At 48.6% G+C, this 27,023-nt stretch overlaps 1 protein-coding gene across 2 annotated transcripts in view; it reads left to right on the forward strand.

The window, feature by feature from the left end:
- GALNT17 (polypeptide N-acetylgalactosaminyltransferase 17) overlaps positions 1 to 25,981 on the forward strand; it is a 246,543-nt gene extending 220,562 nt beyond the window's left edge. For both annotated transcript variants that reach the window (XM_047837433.1, XM_047837434.1), the window contains 2 exons: positions 23,506 to 23,673; positions 24,395 to 25,981. In XM_047837433.1, the coding sequence (XP_047693389.1) occupies positions 23,506 to 23,673; positions 24,395 to 24,523 (297 nt within the window). In that variant the 3' untranslated portion in view covers positions 24,524 to 25,981. The remainder of the gene's footprint in view (positions 1 to 23,505; positions 23,674 to 24,394) is intronic.
- The last annotated feature ends 1,042 nt before the right edge of the window (positions 25,982 to 27,023 follow it).

Consider the following 27,023-nt stretch of genomic DNA (forward strand, 5'->3'; position numbering starts at 1 on the left):
CTCCCAAGGCCAGAGAAGGCATGCTCCAAGACACAGGTCCTTGCCTTCATGGTGCAGCAGAATCACCTGGAAGGCCTGTGAAAGCCTTCTGGCTTCTGAACTTCTGGCCCCCCACCCCCAGAGCTTCTGAGTCAGGGGGCCTGGGGTGGGAGGGGAGATTTTGCATTTCTAACAAGTTCCCAGATGATGCCACGATGCTGGCCTGACCAGTGTGGGACTCGACTCTGGGGGTACTAGGGAACCACCAGGGGCGCGGGGCGGGTGGTGGTGACAGCTTAGATCGGGCTTAGATTGAACTCTCGGAGGAGTTAGGAGAGGTGTGGATGCTACGGAAGCATCCTGGCCATCGGCCCCCGCTGACTCTCCAGCTCTTCCCTCACAGGGTCTGGAGGTGACAAGGACCCTGGAAGCCTTGGCGACCCGGGCAGTGGAGGTGGGGAGCCGTGGCCTGCAGGGGATGGTCAAGTCAGACATTTAAGAGGCCGCATCTTGGGACAGGCCATATGACAAGCTGGCAATCGAGCCCAACTGGTGCTGGGTGAGCTGGCAGGGAGGGGGACATTGGGACGTGGTGGTATCGCACCAGGAGGGCAGCGGGAGCCTGGACGCTAAGCCCTGGGGATGTCGGCTTCTGAGCCACACTGCTGTATGTGACTGTCATTCGGGAGATGCCGGGAGTAGCGTTTGGAAAAATACTTAACTCTCAGGTTTCTCCACCCAGTGTTCCGAACAGGTAACATTTGAGCTAAGTACTTGCTAACTGTGGCATAACAGACCCTGTCATGTTTAGATATCTGCATAATCAAAAACTGGCCTGTAGGGGCGCCTGGGTGGCGCAGTCGGTTAAGCGTCCGACTTCAGCCAGGTCACGATCTCGCGGTCTGTGAGTTCGAGCCCTGCATCAGGCTCTGGGCTGATGGCTCAGAGCCTGGAGCCTGTTTCCGATTCTGTGTCTCCCTCTCTCTCTGCCCCTCCCCCGTTCATGCTCTGTCTCTCTCTGTCCCCAAAAAATAAATAAACGTTGAAAAAACTGGCCTGTGAAGCCAACCTCTGGGCATGAGGAAAGGAATCAAGGTGGTCTAATAAATGTCTCCCAGAGATCTGAGGGCTTCCCGGTGCGGCTCCGGAATTCATCGTTCCTGGGTTCCACCTGCACACAGGGCTTTTTCCAATGAATTCTCCTGCCATTTAGCAGATTGTAGAATGAAAAAGCAAGGGAGGCTGTCCATTGACCGCCCCCCCCAATGCACCCCAGCGCTGGGATGAACACCTAGGAGGGGACCATGGTTGTTTTCCATCAGCTGATTTTTTTAAGTAAGTCTAATGTTGTTTTCTGTTCTACCACATGTTCTGAATTGAGAAGGCACCCTGGGTACTTCTCTCCAGCTGCCAGGCTGCGCCCCACCCTGCCCCCCAACCATCGCTCATCAAGGTTTCCTCCCCCTCCTTGCAAAACCACTCCCTCTGCGCTGGGAGTGAGTTCCCCACCAGTCACGTGCCTTGGCATCTTTTAAAACCGGTCCGTAAAGTGCTTTGGGCAAACAGAGACTAAATCAAAGCTCCTGGAACGAGGCAACTCCCAGAAGAAGGAACTGGTGTTCCACGGACATTGTGAGCTTAATTAATGGACTCTCGGTCGTAATTTATTATCCGACAGCAATTAAACAGAGAGAAAATAAGCACCGAGGAGGGTGATCTCCTGTCTTCCAACATGTGTTTGCCAACAAAATGGAAAAGGTTCCTTGCCACTCGGAGAGCCTGCTCTCTCACAAGTGTCTATCAGCGAGCTGCTGACCAGCCTCGCTCTTGTCCGGTTACTAATTTGGATTGGACACGTGCCCGTTTCTTTTCGAGCTCAAGTTTTACCTAAAAATGGGGTGTCAACGATGCAGCAATAGCCTCTGGTGTCAGCTCGACCTCATTGAGAGCCGGGGTTCTTGTCTAAGGAGGCCCTCGGCTCCCCCACCCGACTCCAGGCTGCCGATCTGGGCCCAGGTCAGGTGGTTGCCCTGCAGGCCTATCAGCCATGAGATTGGCCTCTTCTGTCAGCCCCTTCCTGCTCCCTCCCCATCCACCTGGTCAACCTGTCAGCCACCCCCGGCCACTCCTTCTGATTTCCCTTGAGGACCAAGGGCAAGGAGAGAGAAGGGTGGGCAGTGCTGCCCCCAGGGGCCCCCAGGCACATGCGCATCTTCCTTCTTACCCTTAAACAGCCCCAATGGTTCTGGGCTGCTCTCTTGAGCCCCTGCCGCTGAGCTGTTGCTGAGGTCCCAACGGACTGTGGCCCAGAGCTTCATGGCACAGCCCTGAGCACTGGGCCAGAGCCGTGGCTGGGCGGAGACAGGGAATAGAAATGCTGGCGATAGGGGCACCGGGGTGGCTCGGTCAGTTAGGCGTCTGACTCTTGAGTTCAGCTCAGGTCATGATCTCATGGTCTGTGGGTTTGAGCCCTGTGTCGGGCCCTGCGCTGGCAGCGTGGAGCCTGCTGGGGATTCTCTCTCGCCCTCTCTCTCTCTCTCTGCCCCTCCACTGCTCGTGCTGTCTCTCTCTCTCTCTCTCAAAATAAATAAATAAACATTAAAAAATTGTTCATGCTGGCCGTAAACCCATTTCTGTTTTTAGTGATATGTTTAATCCTACCAAGTGGGTAGTCCCCCCCCCCGCCTCCACCCCCGATTTTACAACAATGAGAACATTGAGGTTCAAGTAGTGCCATGACATTTTTCAAACTCAAGTCCTGTGACTCCTGGTCGTGAACCCTGGGCTGTGGCATCTGGCGCGTTCTGGGGAGCCTGTCTCATTCCCTTGAGTGAGCCCCCATGGTTTGCTAGCCCACGGGAAGGCATGGTGGAAGGACTTGTGTTGAGCACGGACACAATGCTAGGCAAGAGGTGAGGGCAGAGGCATGGACGTTGGTGGGGAGAACATGCATATGGCATGTTCGGGGGACAGCGATATGGTTGTTGTAGGGTAACCAGTAGGGACAGGGTATTGAGAGCCCCGGGTGCCAGGATGAGGGGCCGGGGCTCCCCCCTGAGCATCTCGGGTGTGGTCCGGAGAGCCGTGAGCCACCAACGGTGCGTCACAAAAGCCGACTGGCCTGTGAGTCCAACCCCAGACCTCCTGAAGCTACGGCCTGAGAATCTGCATGCTGTCATCTCCAAGTGTTTTCCTGTCTCAGTCAACACCGTCTGTTGGGCGTCCATTACGGGCCAGGCTGTGCGACTTACAGGTCAGATACATCTGTATTTGCCCGACATGAGGCCCAGTGTCCCAACCGAATTCTTCTTTCCAGTTTATAATACTACTACTTCTATATAATCGGGGTTGGTTTTTTTTTTTTTTTCATTTTTGCGGTAAATTCATTCTTGTTAGCATAACTGCAAGGTTTCCCTGACACATGCCGTCAGGTCACCCCACCTCAGTCGAGGTCTGCCACCTCCAAAAGTCCCTTGAGCCCCTTCGTGATTAATCCCTCCCTCTGTCCCCAAATTTGAGGCCCAACTTCACCCCCTGGAACGGCCCACCAGGCAACAGTTCTGGTACAGTTTCCTCCCTGAGCCGAGGCCCACAGCCAGCACGCCAGCACAAGGTTGGAGTCGGTGGTCCCCTGGGCGTTCAAGGAGCTCCCCGTGAAACAGCTCCTAGCTGTGGCGGAACATTCTTGGAGGTGTGTATCACAGAGAGGGGTGTCAGGCTCTGTCCCAAGGGCCCCTGTGACTCCCTGCACTCCAGAGAGGTATCGGAGGTCTCTCTTCTGCTTGCCCCCCCCCCATCAATATGTTTTATTCTTCCTCCCCCTCCTTTTCAGAGAAGCTCCCATTCCTTGCCCTCGGTGAATTCATCACCAGAATGACAGATGATAATTCTTTTATCCTGTAATTAAATTTAATCTGATCTTCGACTTATTCTTTGATGGCTTCATCTTTTAAGTGATACATCATCCAAACACCTTGTCACGATGATGCATTGTGCCAGGAAGGCGCTGGTGCCCCCCTGGAGTGACGGGGCTCCCACAGCTATTAGCACGCGGAAGGCACTCGGAAAACGCGGAAGTTAATGACATCCAAGCAGCCTCTTGGCTTCCAGGCAAAGTCATGTAAGCATTGGGGCTCAGGGGCTGGAACCGTTGAGAGCGCACTGAAGGTACCACCCCTGGAAGGATGGCTTTGCCCCCAGAAAACAGACCTGTGACTTGGGGGATGGGCCACTCGCATTTGGTAAGAAGCAGGCCCGGGAATCCCTTTCAGTTCCTGGAGAGCATCATGAGGCCAGAGCTGGGGAGCTTTAGGCCTTGTGGGAAAATCGGGTTGGAGGAGGGAGGGCAGCTACCCATGTTAAGGAAACCTGCAGAGACAAAAAGAGGGAAAAGAGAGAGGAGGGGAAAGAAAACGCCAGCACTGTTTGACACATCCAAAATATGACACCACCGAGTCTGTACCATTCATTTCCATCTCTCATCTCCTGTGCGGTATTTTTAAAAACCTTCTCCTTGCGTCCCAGTGCAACACTTTTATAAATTCATTTTGCCTCATTGCAGATTGCAGGAATATTAAGCGCTTTTTTGTTGTTGTTCTTCTTCTGACTCGTCTTCTCTCGAGATATTCAAACTGCTTCTGATTTTATTATTTCCAGGTTGTTAGCTCCTGCCTTCCAGGCCCTGCCTCCATCCAGCCTTTGTGAGCGTCCCTGGTGCCCACCTTCTCTGTAGACCTCCATGCGCTTTGCACTTCTGAGACTTTCCCGAGGCTTCAGCTTTGCTTCCCTGTTTGATTTCCGATCCCCAGTTCACTTTTTTAAATTACCCCTGACAAGTGGGTCTTGAGGTCCATGTACAGGAAGCAGGAATGCCCGATTTCCTAAATGGCATTCGGAAGTAAATGCACGTGAATTTTATCTTGCTTAAGGAGGACCCCAGGGTTAAGGAGGAATTACTGTATTACTGCTTTCTTGCCAGAATGGGTTGATGAACTATTCTTTCCAGAAAATCAGAATTCTTTTCCAGTAGAGATCCTTTTTTTTCTTTTTTCCTTTCTTTCTCAATTTCAGAGAGAGAGAGAGAGAGAGAGAGACTGAGGGAGGGAGAGGGGAAAAGGGTGAGACACATAGAAAATCTCAAGGAGGCCCCATGCTCAAGATGGAGCCTGACCCAGGACTTGATCCCATGACCCTGGGATCATGACCTGAGCCAAAATCAAGAATCGGACGCTCAGACGACTGAGTCACCCAGGTGCCCCTCCAGTAGAGATTCTTAGTTAAAACGCTTATGTCTGCTTAGAAGTTCAGTGGATTTTTTTCTCCAGCCACAAAAAGTGATCCGGGTAGATTTTGTGTTAATGTTAGGTATGGAATAAGGAAAACTCACACTGAATAGTCAGATGGTGACCACATTTTCAACTGAACCTTTCTCCCTTCCTTGCCCAGAGCTGTTAAATTCAAAGAAAGTTACTGCTAATCTTTTCCTTTTCTACTAAAGATGCAACAGCATTGCAATGAGTTTGGAAAAAAAAAAATTTAAATCATCCATAATCTCGCCATCCTAAAACAACTATGATCATTTCCGAGGTGGGCTTCCAGCCCTTGCGTTTTCAAAGAAGTATGTTGCCTTCCTAGGCTGTTCACAAATCGTTGAATTAATAACATCCCTTCTTCTGAAGGACAAGAAGAGGGAGGTGGAACCTACTGGTGAAGAAGTCTTCAGTGCCTTAGCACTACCAGGAGCAGCGGCGAAAGAGGAAAACATTACAATAGCCTCACCCCCTGGCCATTTAGTGCTGAGAATTTCAGCGCTTCTTTGGAACAGCAACGTCTGTCAAATGGTTATTTTCAAAGACGTTGCTTGTTCAGAATGGAGACGGTCTGAGAACCTGGCCAGTCAGAGTTAAGGGCAGATCCTGAAGAGTTTATTGCTAGTGCAGCTCAGGCCATTGGTCTAAGATGTCAGGGCCTCCGAAGTCTGAGTTCCCATCAGAGAAGGCCAGAGGAAGACCAAATGTCAGTAGCACAATGTTCTAGACTGTTCTTATCTACCGTCCTACCACCTGCCTGGCTTAGAAGGTAGGGGTGCCAGGTTTGGGACAACTTTCTGGAATCCCACCCACATGGGGACCACCAAGGGTACCATATACACTGACATTGGTTCCAGAAAAGGGCCTTTTGCAGATTTCTCTGTGCCGTGGCGGTGTCATCACCGACCCCCTTCCTGAGAGTGCTGCCCTGCATGGCCTCCTGGCTTCCTCCTGCAGCTACAGGGGCCAAGTGGCAGGTGACGGAGCCTACTTTTCAAGAGATTCCTATCCTGCCTTCCTGATACTGCTCCCAAAATTAAATATCTGCAGGGCTTGAATCTGTGGCCCTCCATGGAAATGGAAATGTCAACCAGCCAAGAACTGAACACCTTCCCAAGAAGCCTTGCAGGAAGGCTTCGTGCACAAGGATGTGGGTTCTCGTCAGCTCGGGCTCACTATCCCCTACTTAAATGGTTGGTTTGGCCATGCACAGGATAGGAGATTTCAACCTGGGGGACGTATGGTCACCCAAAGGCCCGTGCTCGCACTCCAGATACTTTTTGTCATGGCATTCTCTGTTGGGAATGAGGCTCCTAATTCCAGTGCCAAGGTGGGTAGGAGCTAACGAGAGCCATGCATGGCTAAGTGGAGATCTCTGATCTCTGCACCTTAGTGAGACTGGAAATCAGGAAATGATACTTCACCCACATCTCACATCAAAGTTCATTTTTCCATGGTGATGCTGAGAGGTACCTTTCTGTGTGTGGTTGGCTTCTAAGCTGTGATCTTGGGCAAGACACTGAAGCTCCTCATACTTCAGTTTCCTCCTCTGTAATGTAAATATCATAATAGTATCCACCTCATAGAGATGCTGTGTCAGTTAAACAAGCTAATTGATGAAAAGTTCTTAGACGAGGTCCACGGCACATGTCATATAAAGATGATGTCCATGGTGCTGAACGTGAGACCTTGGGAAAGCTTCAGTTTTCCCAAGAGTCAGTTAAAGGAACACAGTATTCTACTTTTTGAGGCTATAAAAACCAGTAACAAATAGCAGTGAAAACTTGAACATCCCCAGGCACTTTGAGCACCTCAAATCCTCGTATACCTTGCAAGCAGTAGATTGGACCAGTGATATCCAAGGTTCCTTCCAGTTCTCAGGTTTTGGGACACATGAGCCTTTCCATCATTCAGCTAGACTTCTAGCTTGGTTCAGTTCTTCAAGGCAATCTTACCTGGAAAGCGGGTTATTTGGAAAGATGGGTGAGACATGGAGACTCCTACCGTCTAGGAATTCATAGTTAATTAAGGTGTTATTGTATAAAATAGCTTGGTGATTGGCTGAGTCCAACCACCAGTATTTTTTTTTTACTTATCAAATTTTTGCATATTTGCAAAAATTAAAAAATTTGAGAACATGGTCCAGGTTCTGGAGAAAACTCCAGCCTCATAGGTTGCCGATAGAAATACAAATTGGTGCCATTTTTTTTTTTGAAGGGAGTTTGGCAATCCTTACCAAAGCTACAGTATGCTTACTTTTTGACCTAGCAATCCCCTTGCAAAAATCTACACTGAAGATACATTTCCAACAATGTGAAAACATACATGTGCCCTCCTGTATTATTTGCAGTTGCAAAATATTGGAAACCACTTTAATGCCTATTCGTAGGCATAACATGGGCCATCCCTGTGAACTGATACTGAGTGAGTTCCCCATACGGTTAGATGCAAAAGGCAAAGTACAAAGGAAGATGCTTAGTATGCTAACCGTTATTTAAGACAAATGGCCTCTGGAAAGTAAATACCTTTATCTGCTCATCTGTGCAAGAGATTCAGGAAGGATAAACCAGAAACTGATGAGATTGGTTGCCTGCTCGAGGTGGGTGGGAACAGGGTGGACAGAACGTGGGAGCAGAATAAGGAATGAAAGGGGAGTGACACCTCTCAGCGCAGTTTTCTGTCAAGTCCTGACCCTTAGAACCACGGTGATATTGAAAATCTCTGAGAAATAATAATGATTTCAACATTCAAAGATGTAAGGAAGAAGACCCACAATAGGATGCAAACAGTAAATGAAAAAAAAAAAAATTCACCCAGCTAAATGAATAACATAACTGCACTGTTGGATGGGGAAGAATAAAGCCAATCTCAATGGCTTGGAACCGGTTTGGACAGTTTTGACTGGATTCTAGGAACTTAAAGGAAAAAAGAACCATTGCCAATAACGCATTCTAGTCAGTAAGCTTGTTTTCCACAGGAGTCTGGGTTAACAATTCTGAAACTACTGTATGTGAACAAGTAAGTATATAAAGTATGGATAACGGACATGATTTCACTCATATGTGGAATTTGGAAACGTAACAGATGTTCATATGCGAAGGGCAGGAAAAGACAAAAACGGAGAGGGAGGCAAACCATAAATACGGAGAACTCTTAAATATGGAGAACAAAATGTGGGTTGATGGGGGTTGGGGGTGGGGAAAATCGGTAATGGACATTAAGAAGGGCACTTGTTGGGATGAGCCTTGGATGTTATATGTAACTGATGAGTCACTGGAGTCTATTCCTGAAGCCAAGACTACACGGTGTGTTAACTAACTTGAGGATAAAAAGAAAAAAGGAAAAAGAAAGTATGGATACTGGGAGCCTGGTCTCTTGCTGTTAGAGAAAGAGGTTATAAATAAGGAGAGGGTATGGCTAGAATGAATGTTGAGTTGCAATGTGAGGGATCAGGATGAAGTTATTTTATAGGTGTATGTAAAAATAAATAAATATATACGTATAAAACATAGAGCGAGGTGTAGAAATAAATTTGTAGAAAATGTAGGCATAAAAACAAATGTGCCTATGGGTTTGTGTACATACATATATTTCCTAGCTCTGAGAGCGTCTAGAAGCAATACAATCCAGGAGCAGTGAACACATCTAGCACCTAGATTTTGGATGACCCCAGGGATGGAGCGGAAAATACAGGGTAAGCCTGGAAAACCTTGTGGGCGGTGTCAGAATTAAAAAAAGTGCTCTTCAAAAGATGTTGTCTTCTCAATAGAACGTAGGAGCCACCCCGAAAGGAGTTCCTTATGTCCAAAGCTGAAACTATATAGCTGGAACAATAAAATATTGGATTGTCACTCATATGACTTTTTATTTATTTTTTTTTAATAATGCACATAAATTTTTTTTCAATATATGAAATTTATTGTCAAATTGGTTTCCATACAACACCCAGTGCTCATCCCAAAAGGTGCCCTCCTCAATACCCATTCCCCACCCTCCCCTCCCTCCCACCCCCCATCAACCATCAGTTTGTTCTCAGTTTTTAAGAGTCTCTTATGCTTTGGCTCTCTCCCACTCTAACCTCTTTTTTTTTTCCTTCCCCTCCCCCATGGGTTTCTGTTAAGTTTCTCAGGATCCACATAAGAGTGAAACCATATGGTATCTGTCTTTCTCTGTATGGCTTATTTCACGTAGCATCACACTCTCCAGTTCCATCCACGTTGCTACAAAGGGCCATATTTCGTTCTTTCTCATTGCCATGTAGTACTCCATTGTGTATATAAACCACAATTTCTTTATCCATTCATCAGTTGATGGACATTTAGGCTCTTTCCATCATTTGGCTATTGTTGAGAGTGCTGCTATAAACATTGGGGTACAAGTGCCCCTATGCATCAGTACTCCTGTATCCCTTGGGTAAATTCCTAGCAGTGCTATTGCTGGGTCATAGGGTAGGTCTATTTTTAATTTTCTGAGGAACCTCCACACTGTTTTCCAGAGTGGCTGCACCAGTTTGCATTCCCACCAACACTGCAAGAGGGTTCCTGTTTCTCCACATCCTCTCCAGCATCTATAGTCTCCTGATTTGTTCATTTTGGCCACTCTGACTGGCATGAGGTGATATCTGAGTGTGGTTTTGATTTGTATTTCCCTGATGAGGAGCGACGTTGAGCATCTTTTCATGTGCCTGTTGGCCATCCGGATGTCTTCTTTAGAGAAGTGTCTATTCATGTTTTCTGCCCATTTCTTCACTGGGTTGTTTTTCGGGTGTGGAGTTTGGTGAGCTCTTTATAGATTTTGGATACTAGCCCTTTGTCCGATATGTCATTTGCAAATATCTTTTCCCATTCCGTTGGGTGCCTTTTAGTTTTGTTGGTTGTTTCCTTTGCTGTGCAGAAGCTTTTTCTCTTCATGAGGCCCCAGTAGTTCATTTTTGCTTTTAATTCCCTTGCCTTTGGGGATGTGTCGAGTAAGAGATTGCTCTGGCTGAGGTCAGAGAGGTCTTTTCCTGCTTTCTCCTCTAGGGTTTTGATGGTTTCCTGTCTCACATTCAGGTCCTTTATCCATTTTGAGTTTATTTTTGTGACTGGTGTGAGAAAGTGGTCTAGTTTCAACCTTCTGCATGTTGCTGTCCAGTTCTCCCAGCACCATTTGTTAAAGAGACTGTCTTTTTTCCATTGGGTGTTCTTTCTTGCTTTGTCAAAGATGAGTTGGCCATACGTTTTGTGGGTCTAGTTCTGGGGTTTCTATTCTATTCCATTGGTCTATGTGTCTGTTTTTGTGCCAATGCCATGCTGTCTTGATGATGACAGCTGTGTAGTAGAGGCTAAAAAGTCTGGGATTGTGATGCCTCCTGCTTTGGTCTTCTTCTTCAAAATTACTTTGGCTATTCAGGGCCTTTTGTGGTTCCATCGTATGACTTTTTAAAAATGCATGAGTCCACAGTGACAAACTCATGGAGAGAAAGGGTAGCTCTTCCTTCAGTAGAAGTCCGCTTAGCAAATGTAGAAGGAATGTGGAAAGTGCAAATCACCCCGAGGCAGTCATGCCAGTAATATCTGTTGAAGTCCAGAAGTAACAATGGACGCTAAACTTGGTGGGTGAAAATATGATGAAAACGGAGATATTTTCAGTTTCTGAGTATCTCCCTTTATAAAGGGAAAACAGTAACTTCACAGTTGAGAAGCCCAAAAGACACCGCCTTAACCAAGTGATCAAGGTTAACGTCACTAGTAATGAGACCTCACAGACCCCTGATCTGATGCCCTGAGAAGGGCACAGCCTCACCTCTGTGGTTTGTCTTGTTAAAAATGCACAACTATGACTTTACTTGTGAGAAAACATCGGACAAACCCAAATTGAGGGACATTCTACAAAATAATTGCCTGGTACTCTTCAAAAGTGTCAAGGTCATTAAAAACAAGGGAAGACTGAGGAGCTATCCCAGATAGGAGGAAATTAAGGAGACGTGAGAACAGAATGCAGTGGGGGATCCTGGAAGAGAAAACATAGATGGAAACTGCTGAAATTTCTGGGAGGTCTCCGGATTAGTCCATAGGATTGTACCAGTGTGAATTCCCTGGCTTGGGTGATCATGCCATGATTATGTAAGATACTAACTTTCGGGTAAGCTGGATGCCAGGTATACTAGGAACTCCCCGTACTATATTTGCAAATTTTTTGTAAGTCTAAAATGACTTTGACCTAAAAAGTTTTAAAAAGACATCTTTTGAGAGGTCTAGTTGACTGGAATTATTGGTGGAGAGGTCAAGGGAAGGGGTGAGGGAGGTTGGAGGTGATACTCCCTTGGCTTCACCAGGAGGTAGATAGTGGTGCCATTGTTGAGATTGGAGACATGGGTTTTGGAGGATGATGTGAGTTCTGTTTGGGGCGGTGTGAGTTTGGGGGGAGGTGGGTCTTGGAAACCCCCACAGTGATGTCTTCCAGGCAGCCGAACATTCCAACCAGGTGCTGAGGACAGAGCGGGAGAGGCAGATGGGGCTTTGGAGGCGGGGGGGTGCACCAAGGGAGAGCAGAGCACCGATCCTAGGACAGACCCTAGCGTGGCTCCACATTTAATGCTGCTGCCCCTCTAAAGGGGTGGCTTTAGAGATGTAAAGCTGAGTTCTGAGAGTCCCCTCCAAGTCCACTCCAGGCAAGGGCATGTGAGATCTGGATCAAACTGGGGGAATGAAGTGGGGGGTGGGGAAGAGAAAGGCAGGAGCGTAGCAGGAGACCCTGCTGTGGGATCCAGCCTTCCCCGGATCAGGGATCCAACTAGAAGTTACCCACAGACCTAGGCAGAGAGAACCCTATGGTCCAGGTAGCCACCTGGGGGTACTCGGCTTCCCGGAAGTATTGTCGGAGCTCTTGGGCCAGCAACCCTTAGACAGATAGCTCTGAGAACAGGCAGAGAACGGGAAGGAAGCTGGGAGTGGCCGAGTGCCGGGAAGGAGCGGGCCAGGAAATGCTGGCCCCATGAGGCCACGTGGGAGCCCATCGGAAAGAAAAGAAGTCTGGTGAATTAGAAACAAGGCCCAGTTCTCAACTGGCACATGAGGTCAGGGGGGAATAAGAACAACAAAACACAGGGCTTCCTGTGCCCCATGACTTCTTCTCACTAATTTACTTAATTCCACAACTACCCTATGACTTAAATTTGTAAAATTATCCCCATTTTGAAAATGAGGAAATAGAGTCTCACAGGGCTTAAGGCCTCAGATCATAAAACCATTACGTGGCAGAGCTTAGATTTCTAGAGCAGGCTCCACGGTCCAAGTCTTTAGCCATATAATAGACTGCCTCGTTGATGACACAGCACAAAGCCAGGAACCCTGTTTCAATTGGCAAAAATGAGAAGGTGAGACAGATTTAATTAAGATCTTGCTAAAAGGGGAGCCAAGTGTTTGCCGGCATTTCCACACTACACCCAGATAACAATCCTACCTTCTTATGTCACGCCACAGAGGCAAGAAAGAAATGTATCTGTTCATTGCAAAATAGAGTCTTTGCTTCCTGTAACTCAGGGTGAGCTTTGGAGGCATGCTTAGGAGTTGTCTCCAGATCTCTGGGGATTGGAGTGAACTATCCTGCTTGCCAGCCCCTCTCCCACTCAGCTCCTCTAACCCTCATCCTGGTGCTGCCCTCATTCCAGAAGGCTCCCAGCTCTCTCCACAAAGTTATGGTGGCCAGACCCTGCCATCCCCCGCCTCCACTGGCGATGCCTTTCGTCTATCCACTCCTCAACCTATCTCTGCAAGAAAACCACCCCCAAGGTTTTGTGGCATGAATGTGTTTCTCCGTTCGTTCTTGGTAGCGGTGCATTTTCTGGAAATCTAACGCTTTCATCAAGCATGATGAGTCCTAATGGTGGAAGAAGACTGAAGAGGGAGGCCTTTGGAACCATCCAGTCCCCTAGGAACTAGCTCTCCCTACACAAAACATATCTGGTTCTATCGCCTACCTTCTAAGCTCCCAGGTAGATTTTTAAGTCACTTTATTGAAGTAGAAGATCAGCACAATACACGTCATCTATTTAAAGTGTACACTTGGATGAGTTTTGACAGGGTACGTGCCTACAGATCTCCCTTCCTGATCAAGCTACGCGACATTTCCATTTCCCCCACAAAGATCCCCCCTGCCCCCGTTCTCCGCCCCCAGCTGCCAAACACCATGTGTCTGCTTGAGATACAGTTGGAGACATTTTTCTTCCCTATTCATTTTGGGATCAGGCACACTCTGGACAGTGACAGAGGAAGTCTGTTTGTTTTTAAGAATGTACACATGCACGCGTAATCACCGGAAACCACTCCTTCGGCCAAGCAGCAAACGAATACATTCAGCCTACAGCAGGTTCAAATCGATGGAACCCGTCTCCCTGTGTCCGGAGTAGAAGGTGGGGAAAATGCATTTTTTTCATTTAACAGTGTGTTTCTGCACTGACTAGGCCTGGTTTTAAAATGACAAGAAAGACCCTTAATGTGAAAGCAATTGCAAGCCATGTTTTTATGGACAATTCGATGGATTGTGCTGTGCTCCAGAGTCATTCCACAATCATTTGGCTGGTTTTTGTTTATTTGGCTATAACCTGCATATTTCAGTTTTCCCTCAAGGCTGTTCAATGTGGGTTAATAGTTGTGTGTGCCTCTTAGATCATCTCAAATAGAAAATTCTTTTTCTCTGCTAAATGAGAATTAATTGTATTTGAGCTCAGAGGGTTTGTTTTTTTTTTTCCTAATGCACTAGGGTTGTGGATAATGGCATTCGTTTCTCCTCTTGGGCCCAGCAGCCAAACCTAGAATAATCCCATTCAATTCAAAAGGCATTTATAGAGCGTTTGCTTTCTGCAAGATACTTTCTCACTCCTTGTGCAATATAAAAACGAGTAGGATGCTGCCGTCCTAAAACAATAGCAGCAACAACAACAACGAAAAGCTATAGCAAGGAATGTCACAGAACACACAAGTAGGTAAGCTGAACGAGATCGCATCTGGGCGGGGGCTTTGTGGAACCAGGGGAGATCCGATAGGGGTAGGGTGGGGATATATTCCACACAGGGAAGACTTCTGGCTGTTTTTGAGAGATCTCAAGTCACCTGTTGGACCGAGCCAAGAAACCAAGAGTTACAGCTGAAAAGCTAAGCTGGGGACTTACAATAGAAGATCATGGTTAAAAAAAAAAAAGTTTATTCTTAAATCAGAGGGTACTAGAGCAACTGAAGGTTGAAGCAGAGACTGATAGGATTTGAACGTGCAGGAGTAGGAAGGACAAGTAGAAACTGGAAGGGCCTGGAGGTGGGAGATCAGGAGGAAACACAGGAGAGGGGAATGGGAAGACTTGTAGCTTTGGGGGTGGGAGAGCGCGTAGCGGGGGAGATGACCCAAGGTTGCAAACCTAGAGCCTGGGAAGAGCTCAGGAGTACGGGTATATAACAGGGAGCTGATTGCCTGTGGTCCATAACTGGGGAAGTGAGAGGCAACAAGTCTGGGGCAGTTACCGACTCAGAGGAGGAAGCTTCACCCATTGGCTCCTCAGTGGAGCACGTGATGGGTGAGTGCATGCTTCTCCCGCTCTTTGTGGGATTGCGTCGCTAGAACGTCGCAGTGAGCGTCGCACTGAGGTGGCAAATCCCACAGACAGTGGCTTGGCCGTGACTTTGTGGGGGAGCACGTGGGCAGAAGGTGAGAAGACAGCTTCCAACGACAGAGCAGATTAGATACTTTGAAGGGTCTGCCCACCGCTGCATAACCAGATGCTAAATCAACGACAACAAATATCATTTTAAGCCCGTGCTAGCTGCACAAAAAGTGGTTGTGTCCATTACAATGATTTGCTGCATTAACAAATCACCCCAAGACACTTTCAGATAAAGAATCTGAGAGGGTTTCCTATGACAGATAGTCACCAAAGGAAATACTTCTTCTTGTAGAAGGAGATTGAGCTCAGAAGAGTGTCCTGAGGAAAGAATGAATTATAAACAAAGAAATTTATAAACATACAAGTAAATCCAAAGAAACGTTTCTTGGGGCACCTGGGTGGCTCAGTTGGTTAAGCGTCCGACTTTGCCGCAGGTCATGATCTCACGGTCCGTGAGTTCGAGCCCCGCGTCAGGCTCTGTGCTGACAGTTCAGAGCCTGGAGCCCATTTCAGATTCTGTGTCTCCCTCTCTCTCTGCCCCTCCCCTGTTCATGCTCTCTCTCTGTCTCAAAAATAAATAAACGTTAAAAATTTAAAAAAAAAAACAAAAAAACCACATTTCTTACATAATAAGAATAATGGCTACATTGGGGCACGGAAATATAACCAAAGGCTGAGCAGTTAAAAGGAGGTGATCAAATTTAGTGTCCTAACATCCTTGAATTTTATTGAGTGGAGTAGACATTTGAATATTGAATAATTTGCAGGGCACCTGGGTGGCTCAGTCAGTTAAGCATCGGACTTTGGCTCAGGTCATGATCTCACGGTTCATGGGTTCGAGCCCTGCCTCCAGCTCTGTGCTGACAGCTCAGAGCCTGGAGCCTGCCTCAGATTCTGTGCCCCCCCCTCTCTCTCTGCCCCACCCCGGCTTGTGCTCTGTCTCTCTCTGTCTTTCAAAAATGAATAAACATTAAAAAAATAAAATTTAGAATATTGAATAATTTGCTCAGTAGTTAATATTACATTTCAAGAGTGAACCGTAAAATAATAGAAATGAATAGAATTTCCAAATCCATAGAGGAGAACAATGAAATATGATAATATTCCAACAAATCAAACTGAACCAATCCCAACTAAAGCAAATAAAGGAGAAAAGGGAAACAGAGAAGGCTGGATGCACAGAAAGCACAAAGAAGGATGGTAGAAATAAGGCCATATATATCATTAAGTGCAATAAAAACAAATTGACTAAACATTTTGGCTAAAAAACATAGATTGTCACCCTAGTTCTTTTTTTTTTAATCCAGGAGTATTCTGTTTCCAAGAGACACATCTAAACATAGGAGAGAGAGGTTGAAAGTAAAAGCATGGAAACAGGCAATTCTAAAGGGCAGGATGCTGGGGTAACTAAACAAAGCACCTTCCACACAAAACGGATTCTTAAAAATGAAGTGTTCTGTTTCATGACAATGAAACTCACCAGGATGGTAGAATCCTTCTCGGCTTGGGTGCTCCTCTCACATCTGTTATCTTCTCCCCTCTTTCAGTGCAACCACTTGGGTTGAGACCTTCATCAGCCCCTTCGCCTTCCATCATGTCCCGTGGCAGGTCATTGCCCATTTGGCAGCCAGTGTGGCTTTCCCACAAGTCAGGTGGCTCCTCAGGAAAAAGCCCCAATCCCTAAGCACCGTGTGTCCACATAATGCAGTCTCATCTGCACTCTCTCCCACCTCCCTGCTTCTGCCCCATCATAGCCATCATGCTCCCTCATGGTGAGCTATGCCTAGATCATCCAAAACACTGCATTTCTTCTGGTCTCTAGGCCTTTGGATATGTGCTCGCCTTGTCTGATCTGATCTGCCCTCTCCTACTCAGTTGTTCGGCTGACTCCAACAAGGCTTCACTCAAATGCCCCTTCTTCTCGGATGCCTTTTCTGACCTCCCTTTTCTGAATCAGGGCCTCTTCTGCTCTGGCTATAAGAGCCCACTAAGAGGTGGGGATAGAGCCATGAACAAAAAAGACAAAACTTCTGTCTCATGCCTCTCACATTCTACTGGATGGAGCCAGACAACAAACCCTATAAATAAGGAGAAGATATCATCTGTAAGGAGACAATATGTGCTTGGAAGGATATAAAGCAAGAAAAGGGATATAGAATACACGGTGAGGGTGAAATTTTAAGTAAGATGGTCAAGAAGATGACATTTAAGCAGGAACTTGGAAGAGTTGAGAGAGTGAGCCATTCAAATACCGGGGAAGGAACATTCAAGAGAGAAGAACGGCCAATGCAAAGACTCTGAACAGGAACAAGTATGGCCTGTTCATGGACCAACAAGGAGTCCAGTGTGGCTGGAGTGGAGTCAGCAAAGGGTACAGTGGTAGAAGTTGAGCACAAGCAGCTATTATTAGGTAGCATTGGGTCTTTGTAGCCCTTTGTAAGGATTTGACTTTTATTTTGAAGGAAATGGGAAGCCTTTGGAGGATGTTGACCTGACTCCAACTTGAAAGAACATAATTTTAAATAATGTAATATTTTAAAAGCAATCATTGATTGCCAATATGGCAATCCAATGCCATATTGAAAAAAAAGACCAAGGGAGGCAAGGGTGAGAGCTGGGAGACAAATTAGGAGGCCATTGTACTAATCTAGTCAAGAGACAAATGTGGCTGGGTACAGCAAGGTAGCAGTGAAGGTGAAATCTGAGTATAGTTTGCTAATGGTTGAATATGGTGGGTCAGGGGAAGAGGCGAGGACAAAGCCAAAGTGTTTGGACCCAGCAACTGGAAGGATGGAGTTCTCATTACCAAGATAGAACCAATACTGTTTTCATCCTATAAATCTGAAATGTTTATTAGAGCCCCAAATTATGTCCAGTGGCGAGTTAGATAGACAAATCTGGAATTGAGGAGAAAGTTTGGTTCGGAGATAGAAACTTGGCACAATTAGCCAAGTTAGCGTATAGATGCCACTGATAGGCCCTAGAATGGCAGGCTCTCCAGGAGAGGTGGTTTCACCTGCACCCTGCGTAGTTTCTGGCCCACAGTTGGTACCCCACAGAAAGACTAAGAAGAAACAATTGAAGTTGGTAATTAATGAATCCTGTTGACCTTCAAGAGAGCAATGTCAATGCAGAGTGGTGGTAGCAGCCAAATTGCAATGCACTAAGGAAAGAGAGCAGAAAACCAAGAAAAAAATAAGGAGAATGAAAGCTGTGACTGGAGATTTTCTGGGCATAAAGATCTGGTTATGCTTGCAGCTTGGAAGAAATGAAGGAGAAGGGAGAAATAATGACTTAAGGTACCTGCGGAGCCAGGAGGAGACGGAGCTGAAGGAAATGAGCAAATGTGAAGGAAGGAAAGTATTGAAGGGTAGAGAAGGTAACTTCTCCACAAAGTGGGAGGCAAAAATCCCCTTGACCAGTGAGGGCCCAAGACACCACACTACAGGTTAGGATGAAGGGCACATTTTAAGAATCTAGACCTTGCTGGGGATGGGAAGGATGCGGGCTGGCAGAGTCACGTGAGGCAAATGATAAGATGACTTGGGGCACCATTGGAATATGGGTCCACAGCGGGTGCAGGCAGTTGGCACCTGGCCCTGACCCTGTGGAAGCAGGAGCCAAGGGCACCTGCAGAGCCAGCAGTCCTGAGCGACCAGGAGGTACCAGAGTGGCTGCCGGTGGTTCACAGAGATATATTAAAGACCCTGCTTGCACTAGCAATGGACATTCCACAAAGGAAATTAAGAAAACAATATCATTGACAGTAGCATCAAAAAAGATAAAATACTTAGGAATACACTAACCAAAAAAGTGTACGTCTTGTACACTGAAAACTACAAAACATTGTGGAAAAAAAATGGAAGACCTAAATAAAAAAAATATACACTGTGTTCTTCGATGGAAAGACTTAACTGCTGTTATGGCAGTACTCCCTGAGTTAATCTACCGATTCAGTGCATTACCTATCAAAATTCCAACTCCCTTTTTTGCACAAATGGAAAAGATAATCCTAAGATGCATGTGAAAATGCAAGGGACCCAGAGTGGCCAGAACAATATTGAAAAAGAACAAAGTTAGAAGACTCACACTTCCAATTCTTTTTTTTAAATATAATTTATTGTCAAATTGGCTAACATACCGTGTGTACAGTGTGCTCTTGGTTTTGGGGGTAGATTCCCCCCCCCCCCCACGCTTCCAATTCTTAAACTTACTACAAAGCCATACTAATCAAGCCATTCTGGTGCTATCATAAGGATAGGCACATAGATCAATGGAACAGAATTGAAAGTCCAAGAATAACCCTTCACATTTATAATCAGTTAATTTTTTTAACAAGGATGACAAGACAATTCAACAGGGAAGAATAGTCTTGTCAACAAATGATCTTGGGACAATAAACAGTCACCTGAAAAAGAATAAATCTGGACCCATACCTTCTTACCTCATATTTGAAATTAACTCAAAATGGATCAAAGATCTAAAGGTAAGAGCTTAAACTCTAAAATTCTTAGAAGACATAGAGGTAACTCTTCATGACCTTGGGTTTGGCACTGTTTCTTGGACATGATATCAAAAGCACAAGCAACCAAAGGAAAAAAACTGATAAATTGAACTTCCTCAAAATTAAAAACTTTTGTGCTTCAAAGGACACTCTCAAGAAAGTGGAAAACCAACCCATAGAATGGGAGAAAATACATGAACTCATACATATACCTGAAAAAGATCTGGCATCCAGAATATATAAAGAACTCTTACAACTCAACAATAAAAGGACAATTTGTCCATGAAAAAAAAAATGGGCAAAATATCTGAGTTGACATTTCTCCAAAGAAGATCTACAAAGTGGCCAGTAAGCACATGAAAAATGCTCGATGGCATTAGTTATTAGGGAGATGTAAACCAAAACCACAATGAGATACCACTTCACACCCAGTCGATGACTAGAATTTTTTTTTAAGGAAAGAAAACCAGACAGTAACAAGAGTTGGCCAGGATGTAGATGAATTGGAACCCTGGGCATGTAAGCTGGTACAGCTGCTTTGAGATAGTTTGGCAACTTCTCGAAAAGTTAAGCACCAATTTACCATATGACCCAACAATTCGCATTTCTACTTCTAGTTATATAGTTAAGAGAATTGAAAACCTATGCCTCACAAAAACTTATATGGGAATGTTCATAGTGGTATCATTCATGATAGCCACAAAGTAGAAAAAAGCCCAAATATCCATCACTTGGTCCATGGGTACCCAGAATAGTCAAGAGGAAAATGAGATACTCCTACACCACCTTGGAGGGAGACACCAGAGCATGTTGCACCAAAGACTTGAGAGGAGATGCCGTGGGGGTGGGAGAGTTACAGAAGACCCTGTGGAATGGAGAGAATCGCCCTGAAGTCTAGGAAAGTTGAGGACAGGCTATTCTAGAGGAGGGCCAGTAAATAGCTTTTCTAGTCAGGGAAACAGCTGGAGCAAAGCCTTGGGGGCGGAAAAGCCTATTGTACCTGTAGAGGACAGGGAGCAGAGGTCCTTAAGGAAGGAATACCACGTCTGGGGAGCTGGGAGGTAGACTAGACAGTGGTCCAAAGACACCACAAAGACTCGTGATCCGGGACTGAGACAAGAAGGAGGATGTGGTCGGCATGAGGTCCAGACACGCACCACGTGCATGAGAAGCAGTGTGAGATCTGTTGGCATAACTTTAGTACCATCGTCCTTTCAGACCGCGGTCCCCTTCCCACGACCCTTGGCCAGGTCCGCAGAGCCTCTGCTTGTGCCCTCCTCGTATGGGTCTTTGGCTTGGGAAACCACCTTCCCCCAGATTGGAAATCCTATAGGACCCTCCTCAACCCTCCCTGCCCAACTCCCTTGGGGCTGGCACTTGGCCTTTGCAGGTCCTACTGGCTGGGATCCCGTCCTTTGCTCACAGACCCTCAGAAAAGAGAGCCTCTGACTCCTGGTGGCATTTAGCTTCGCTCTTTAAACATCTGGGTCACAGATATGCTCAGTTAATTAATGTTCTTAGCACTGTTCATTTGCCTGCTGGATAATAGATTGATTCATAATTTCAATAAGCAGCTGTGTATATCTTTCCCCTGAACATAAAGGCAGCCTGCTGTCATTCATCACTTTGCATTTGGTGAATTTGAGTATATTCAGAGAGACATTGTTTAGGGAGGGGTGAGGAGGGCTTCTGATTTTATCTTTTTGCCTCTAACAATCACTCTGATTTGGAACTAATTTGGGTTTAAAGCACACGTTACCCTCATCTCTCACAAGGGCACTTAATAAAGCCCCTGTCACTTGTTTCAGAGGGCGCCAGGTGGGCTCTCCTTTGGCGATCAAAGCAAAGGGTTTCTGAGTGGTTGTCCTCAGGAATGAGGACCCCTGCAGAAAATCCCATCCCCTGGAGAAAAGGCACTGAGCAGAGCTGCCTCCTTGCTCCATTCCTGACCAGAAATGCCCAGGCTCTCGGGAGGAGCCCAGGGTCACGTAGGAGGAGGCCCTTCTGCTGCCCAGCTCTGGCCCAGGGCGGCCAACCATCGGGTCTCTAGGGTCCCAAGGAGAGAGGCCAGGACCCTGCCAGGTGACCAAATGTCCTCATGCCTCAGTTTCTTCGTCTTTAAAATGCAGAGAGCAGTAGAAACCTATCTCAGAGTTGTCGTAAGAATTATGTTCTTTATCTGCGAGAACTTAGAGATGCTTAGAAATGGTGCAGGGTATGCCTTTAATACACGCAAGCTGGTCATTTTGTTTTTTAATTCATTCAGCACCAGCTGTATATTAACGATCTTCACTCCTGCCCCCGCCCACCTCCTAGGACGTGAGAGCAAAAATGAGAGATGTATCTTCCTGTCTCATTGCCCTCACCAGCCTGCATTGGCGTTATCTCAGGGGGAACATAGCCCCGTCCTTACATTCCCAGAAACCTGTTCCCAGGCTGGGCACACAGAGAACTCTTCAAAATATGCCTGTTGGAGTTTAAACGAATAGACATGGCCACGTCTTTTAAATGATGTCGTTCACCACGTTGATAACATCCACAAACACGTTTTGAGCACTTGGTCTGTCATTTTCCCCCAGCAAGGAATGAAGTTAATTAGACGCAGTCTCTGGCCCCCAAAAGAGTGCGAAAGACAGCTGGATGCATTCGCTCAAAAGTTGGTATCCAGGATTATAAACAATGTGGACGAGCGGGAGAGGGAGGCCACTGAAGTAGCATGGACCCTGCCGCAGGAAGGGTTGATAGGCAACAGCATCTGTGTATCAGTTAGCTCTTGCTGCGTAACAACTACTCCAAACTTTAGTGGTTTATCGTTGCCCATGAGTCTATAGGTCAGCCAGACGGTTCTGTGATCTGGACCAGGCTCGGCTGACTTCAGCTGGGCTCATTCACACATCTCCTGGCAGCCAGGAGGCCGGCCGAGGGCTGCCAAATCTAGGACAACCTCATCCACTTGGCCGGTGGTTGGCTGGCTGTTGGTTGGCCCACCTGTCCCTCCTCCTCTGGCAGGCCATCCAGAGCTTCCTGCCAGGGTGGCAGCAGGTTTCCAAGAGCAAGAGGGTGGAAACATGCAAGGCTAAAGGGCTAGTCCAGCACGTGGCACATCCTCCCTTCCGCTATGTTCTGTGGGCCAGAGCAAGTCGCCGGTTTTCAAGGGATGGGGAAATAGAGTCCACTTCCTGATGCACGTGGCTCTAAAAGTCACAGTGCCCAGGGTGTATAGAAGGAAGGAGTGAAGGATGTGGCTGTTTTGGCAATCTACCACAGTCCCCCAGGATTTGTTGCTGTGCGTGGGGCCGTCAACAAGTGCCAGGACTGTGTCGCACATTTAGGACGCTTCTGCTTTTTCATCACTGTAAATAATGGTGCAGTAAAGACCCTAGACATGAACTCGTGTTTGCGGTTGCGATCCTTACCTTGGGATGGATGTCTGAAGGGGAATTTATTGGGTCAAGAGAAGAAAACATTTTAACAGCATGGAGCCTATATGTTGAAATTCCCTTTTTGACCGGCTGTAGCAACTTACCCCCGCTCCAGCCCATGACAAAACGGGAATAGGGTTGTTGCTGTTGTTGTTGTTGTTTTAATGCGGTATCGCGTTGCTGTTTTAGTTTCTTTATTTTGACACCTATCAGGTTGAATGCTTTTTAATGTGTTTCTTTTTTGGTGAGCTGCCTCTTTGGGCACTTTACAGCAGGGTGGAATGAATGAACGAATCCCAACTTACAAATGGGGAGGAAACGCCGGCTCAGAGAGGTTAAGTGACTGCTTCGAGGGGGCCCCGCCAGCTGGAAGCAGAGCCAAGCTTTGAAATCAGATGTCCTGTGCTTTGACTGATCCCTGCTCCCCCCGTGTTGCTGAGCAGAAGGCTAGAATCCAGAGACGCTGACCGAGGGCATGCTTAGAAGAAAATCAGACCGGCCCTGGGGGAGCAGGATCCAGCCAGGGAGGGGGCTTCCTGAGCAGGGCTCGCTTGTGAATTGAGTGTTTGCTGGCCAGGACCGCGGCACTGGCAGAGGCCTGGATGAGACGTGCGAGCCCGAGCCCCCTCTCCCCACCTCTCGTCTGCTCTCTCCCCAGCTTGCTCGCTACACCAAGGAGGGCTTCCTGCACTTGGGAGCCCTGGGGACCACCACGCTCCTCCCTGACACCCGCTGCCTGGTGGACAACTCCAAGAGTCGGCTGCCCCAGCTCCTCGACTGTGACAAAGTCAAGAGCAGCCTGTACAAGCGCTGGAATTTCATCCAGGTGGGTACCCCCTGGGAAGGGCCAGCACCCCAGAGCAGGTAAGGCTGCTGCAGACAACAGGGAAGTCCGACCTCCCCAAGGAACGGTGCCCAGGAAAGCACACCAAAGGTCTCCAGCCCCGGGCCAGCCTCGTGAACCCAGGGCACGTCCAGGGGGAACCGGCAGTGGCGGGGGCCTTCCACCTGGGACAGCTTCCGGGTCCCTTTGGCAGCACCAGGCCGGCTGGGCTCCGGCAGATCTCGGGAGGGGAGTGTGGGCGATGTCCCTGAAATCTGCTAAGTGTCTACAGCCACTACGATTGAGAAAGCCAGACCTTCAATATCCCTGCAAATTCCGCATTCCCACACCGTCGCCCATCGGGGCCGGTCCCCTGGCTCAGCCATTCAGACTTGGTGAAGCCGATGGCCATTCTGACTTCGGGGTTTCTGGATGGTCCCTCCCCTGGGCAATTTTGGTGGGACTGTTCCCCAGGAGAGGCCACGCGCCAGGCCTCTTTCTCTGTCTCTCTCCCTGTCTCTCTTTCCCTGTCTCTCTCCCTCTCTCTCTGCCTTTCGGTCTCTTTTTCTCTCATGGTCTGGTCCCTCTCTTTCTCTCTCTATCGGTCTTATTCTCTATATCTCTGTCTCCGCTGATCTGTGTCCGTTCTCTGTGTCTCTGTCTCTGTGTCTCTCTCTCTGTCTCCCTGTCTATGTCTCCATCTGTCTCTCCGCCTTTTACCTAGAACGGAGCCATCATGAATAAGGGCACGGGGCGCTGCCTCGAGGTGGAGAACCGGGGCCTGGCTGGCATCGACCTCATCCTCCGCAGCTGCACGGGACAGAGGTGGACGATTAAGAACTCGATCAAGTAGCAGGGAGGAGCAGGGGCCCCCGGAGCCTGGCCCCCGGGACAAGGTCTGCCCGTCTTCTGGGCCAGCCGCACTGGTGAAGAGACAGCGAGGAGCCAGCCGGGGCGCAGCAGCCCTTCCGGGGCTTCTCCAGGGGCCCCGGATGGAGACTTGGTGTCCCCAGTGGGCGCTCAGCTGCCGTGAGGCTCGTGCCCCCTGGAAAAGCCCCCCGACCCTTCTCTGGGAACCCGGGAGCCGTGTCTTCTGCAGCCTGGATGTGGACCTCGTACCATGGAGTGAACCCCCCACGTCCTCCTCGTCGTCTTTGCAGCCACAATCAGGACTGGGACCGGCAGGGGCCCCTCCTCGTCCTCGTCTCTTGCCGCTGCAGCAGCTCCTGAGTGCCACCCCGACCCTCGGCAAGGTGGGGGGTGGCGCTCAGTCACGTCCTATCTGCCCCTCCTCAGAGGAGGCAGTCAGGCCCTGGGACTCTGTTTCCCTGGAGGTTGCTTCTGCCCCGATGCCCATTTGCAGCCCGAGGCAGCCTCCACCCCAACCCTTAGCGGCAGACGGCTTTGGCGGCTACGGCCCTGGACTTTTCTGGACCCTCCCTGAGATGGCCTGGAAGGAATGAATGCTTCCATGGTTACCAGGGCGCTAGGCTCTCGCGTTCCGGGGCCAGCTGCTCTGCCCGTGTCCGCAGGGAGCCAGACACAGAAAGAGGCTGAGCACGTAGGGAGGTCATGGCTGTGAGGGGCCCTCCGGGCTGGAGCCGGGCCAGTGCGGCTCTGCCCTCCGGGAGACCAGGGGGCCCTGACTCATGACCAGGGAGGCCGCCATGGGAGCCTCCACCTGGAGCTTTAGGACTGAGGCCAGCACAGCACGGGGGTCGGGGCGGGGTGAGGGCAGGACCCTGGAAAATGCTCCGGGTTCATCTCATCTCACCCCATGCTCTGCTGGCTGACAGGGGAGAAGGCAGTCGATTCCTCTCTGCAGAGTAATAATTGTTTTCGATTGCCCTCTGGTTAGGGTGCACTTGTAAATCAGAGTTAATATATGGACGCGTGTGCATGCCTACGAGTGTGTGTGCCTGCGTGGTGTGCGTGTGCGCGTGCATGTGTGTGTCTGGGCGTGCGCCTCCGAGTGTGTGATAGAGCGGGTGTCAGAGTGTGGCCTCGGGCTTGCCCCTTCGTCGCTCACCTGGATCAGGGCGAGGCTGCCAGAAGCATGGGGGGTTGGCCACGCATCTGTGGCCAGGAGGACGCGGCCCAGCCTGGCCCCATGTGGCGCCCCAGATGGAAGGCTGTCCCTTCTCCCGGGTCCCTCTCTGTCCCTCATGCTGTCCCCAAGGGCCAAGCCCTGCCCAGAACCAAATCCTGTAGTTGCCCAGTTTGGGGTTCACAGTGTCTCCTTTGGTGGCATCTTATTGGTGATCCCCCTCCCCCAATTCCTCCCTTGTGAAATAAATACATGTGAGCACTTCCCCAAGCAGCGTTGTTTGCTTCTTGGTTCCTCTAGAGCCCGGGGTTTGGGGGGGGAGTTCCTGGAACATGGCAGAGGGCTCTTTCGGGTGGGGGGTTTGGTCTTACTGTAAGCAAAAGCCGTCGCTCGCAGCACGAGGCTGTGACAAAGCCGGTCGGCACTTGCACTCCCCCCCCAAAGCAGGACAGAACCTGACATTTTGGTGCTCGTGTACTAACCCCCTTGCGGACCCCAGCTTAGGAGGCTCAGGCTGGTGCAGGAAGCGGAAAAGGGGAGGAGGGTTGAGGTGACCTGGCTGAGCCCCTCCTGCTCGTGGCAAAGTGAAATCCTTAAAGACTCCAGGCCTTCCATCATGGAAACGGGTATGGGACGCACGGTCAGGGGTTCCCTCAGCTGTGACAGTCCCTCTTCCCTTCGAAGAAGCCCAGAAGGTCCGTCTTCTTTGACGTCACACAAAACACAGACACGCGCACCAATGGCAGTTGCCATGTTTCTTTCGGGTTCTAAGAGAATCAGGGTCCAGGAGCGTGCTGACGGAAAATGCTGGAGTCTCGGGGTGACCGTGAAGTGAAAAGAGCTGAACGTCTGCAGGTTCCCACGGGGCTCAAGGGATCATATCACAGTGTGATGCCTTGGGGGAGGAGTCCTACCCTGACTGCCCCATACTCCCTCTGTGTGGGTCTGAAAGTACAAATATGAAGACGGAATCATCCTGTTTTACCATTTGCTGAGGTTTTGATCCCAAATCCCGGTGAGGCACCAGGTAGGGCCTGGGAGGCCCAGGGAGGCCTGGGAGGCCTGGGAGGGCACCAGGGAGAATCCTTCATTCTACAGGAAATGGGCCAAATGGCCTCAAACCAAAGTAAGCCTCGAGGCCTGCTCAGTTCTCTGAGGGAACAGGAGCCCACACCCTCTGGAGCTCTAGCACCCTCACTGGATGTGGGAGTCCTTGGTACTCCAAGCCGAACCCTTAAGAACACAAGGCAGCAAGGATCCTAGAACTTACCAGAGTGAAGTACTCTTCTTCAGTGTCACACGCAGC

Source organism: Prionailurus viverrinus, chromosome E3 (assembly GCF_022837055.1).
Source record: "Prionailurus viverrinus isolate Anna chromosome E3, UM_Priviv_1.0, whole genome shotgun sequence".
In the NCBI taxonomy this organism is placed as follows: domain Eukaryota; kingdom Metazoa; phylum Chordata; class Mammalia; order Carnivora; family Felidae; genus Prionailurus; species Prionailurus viverrinus.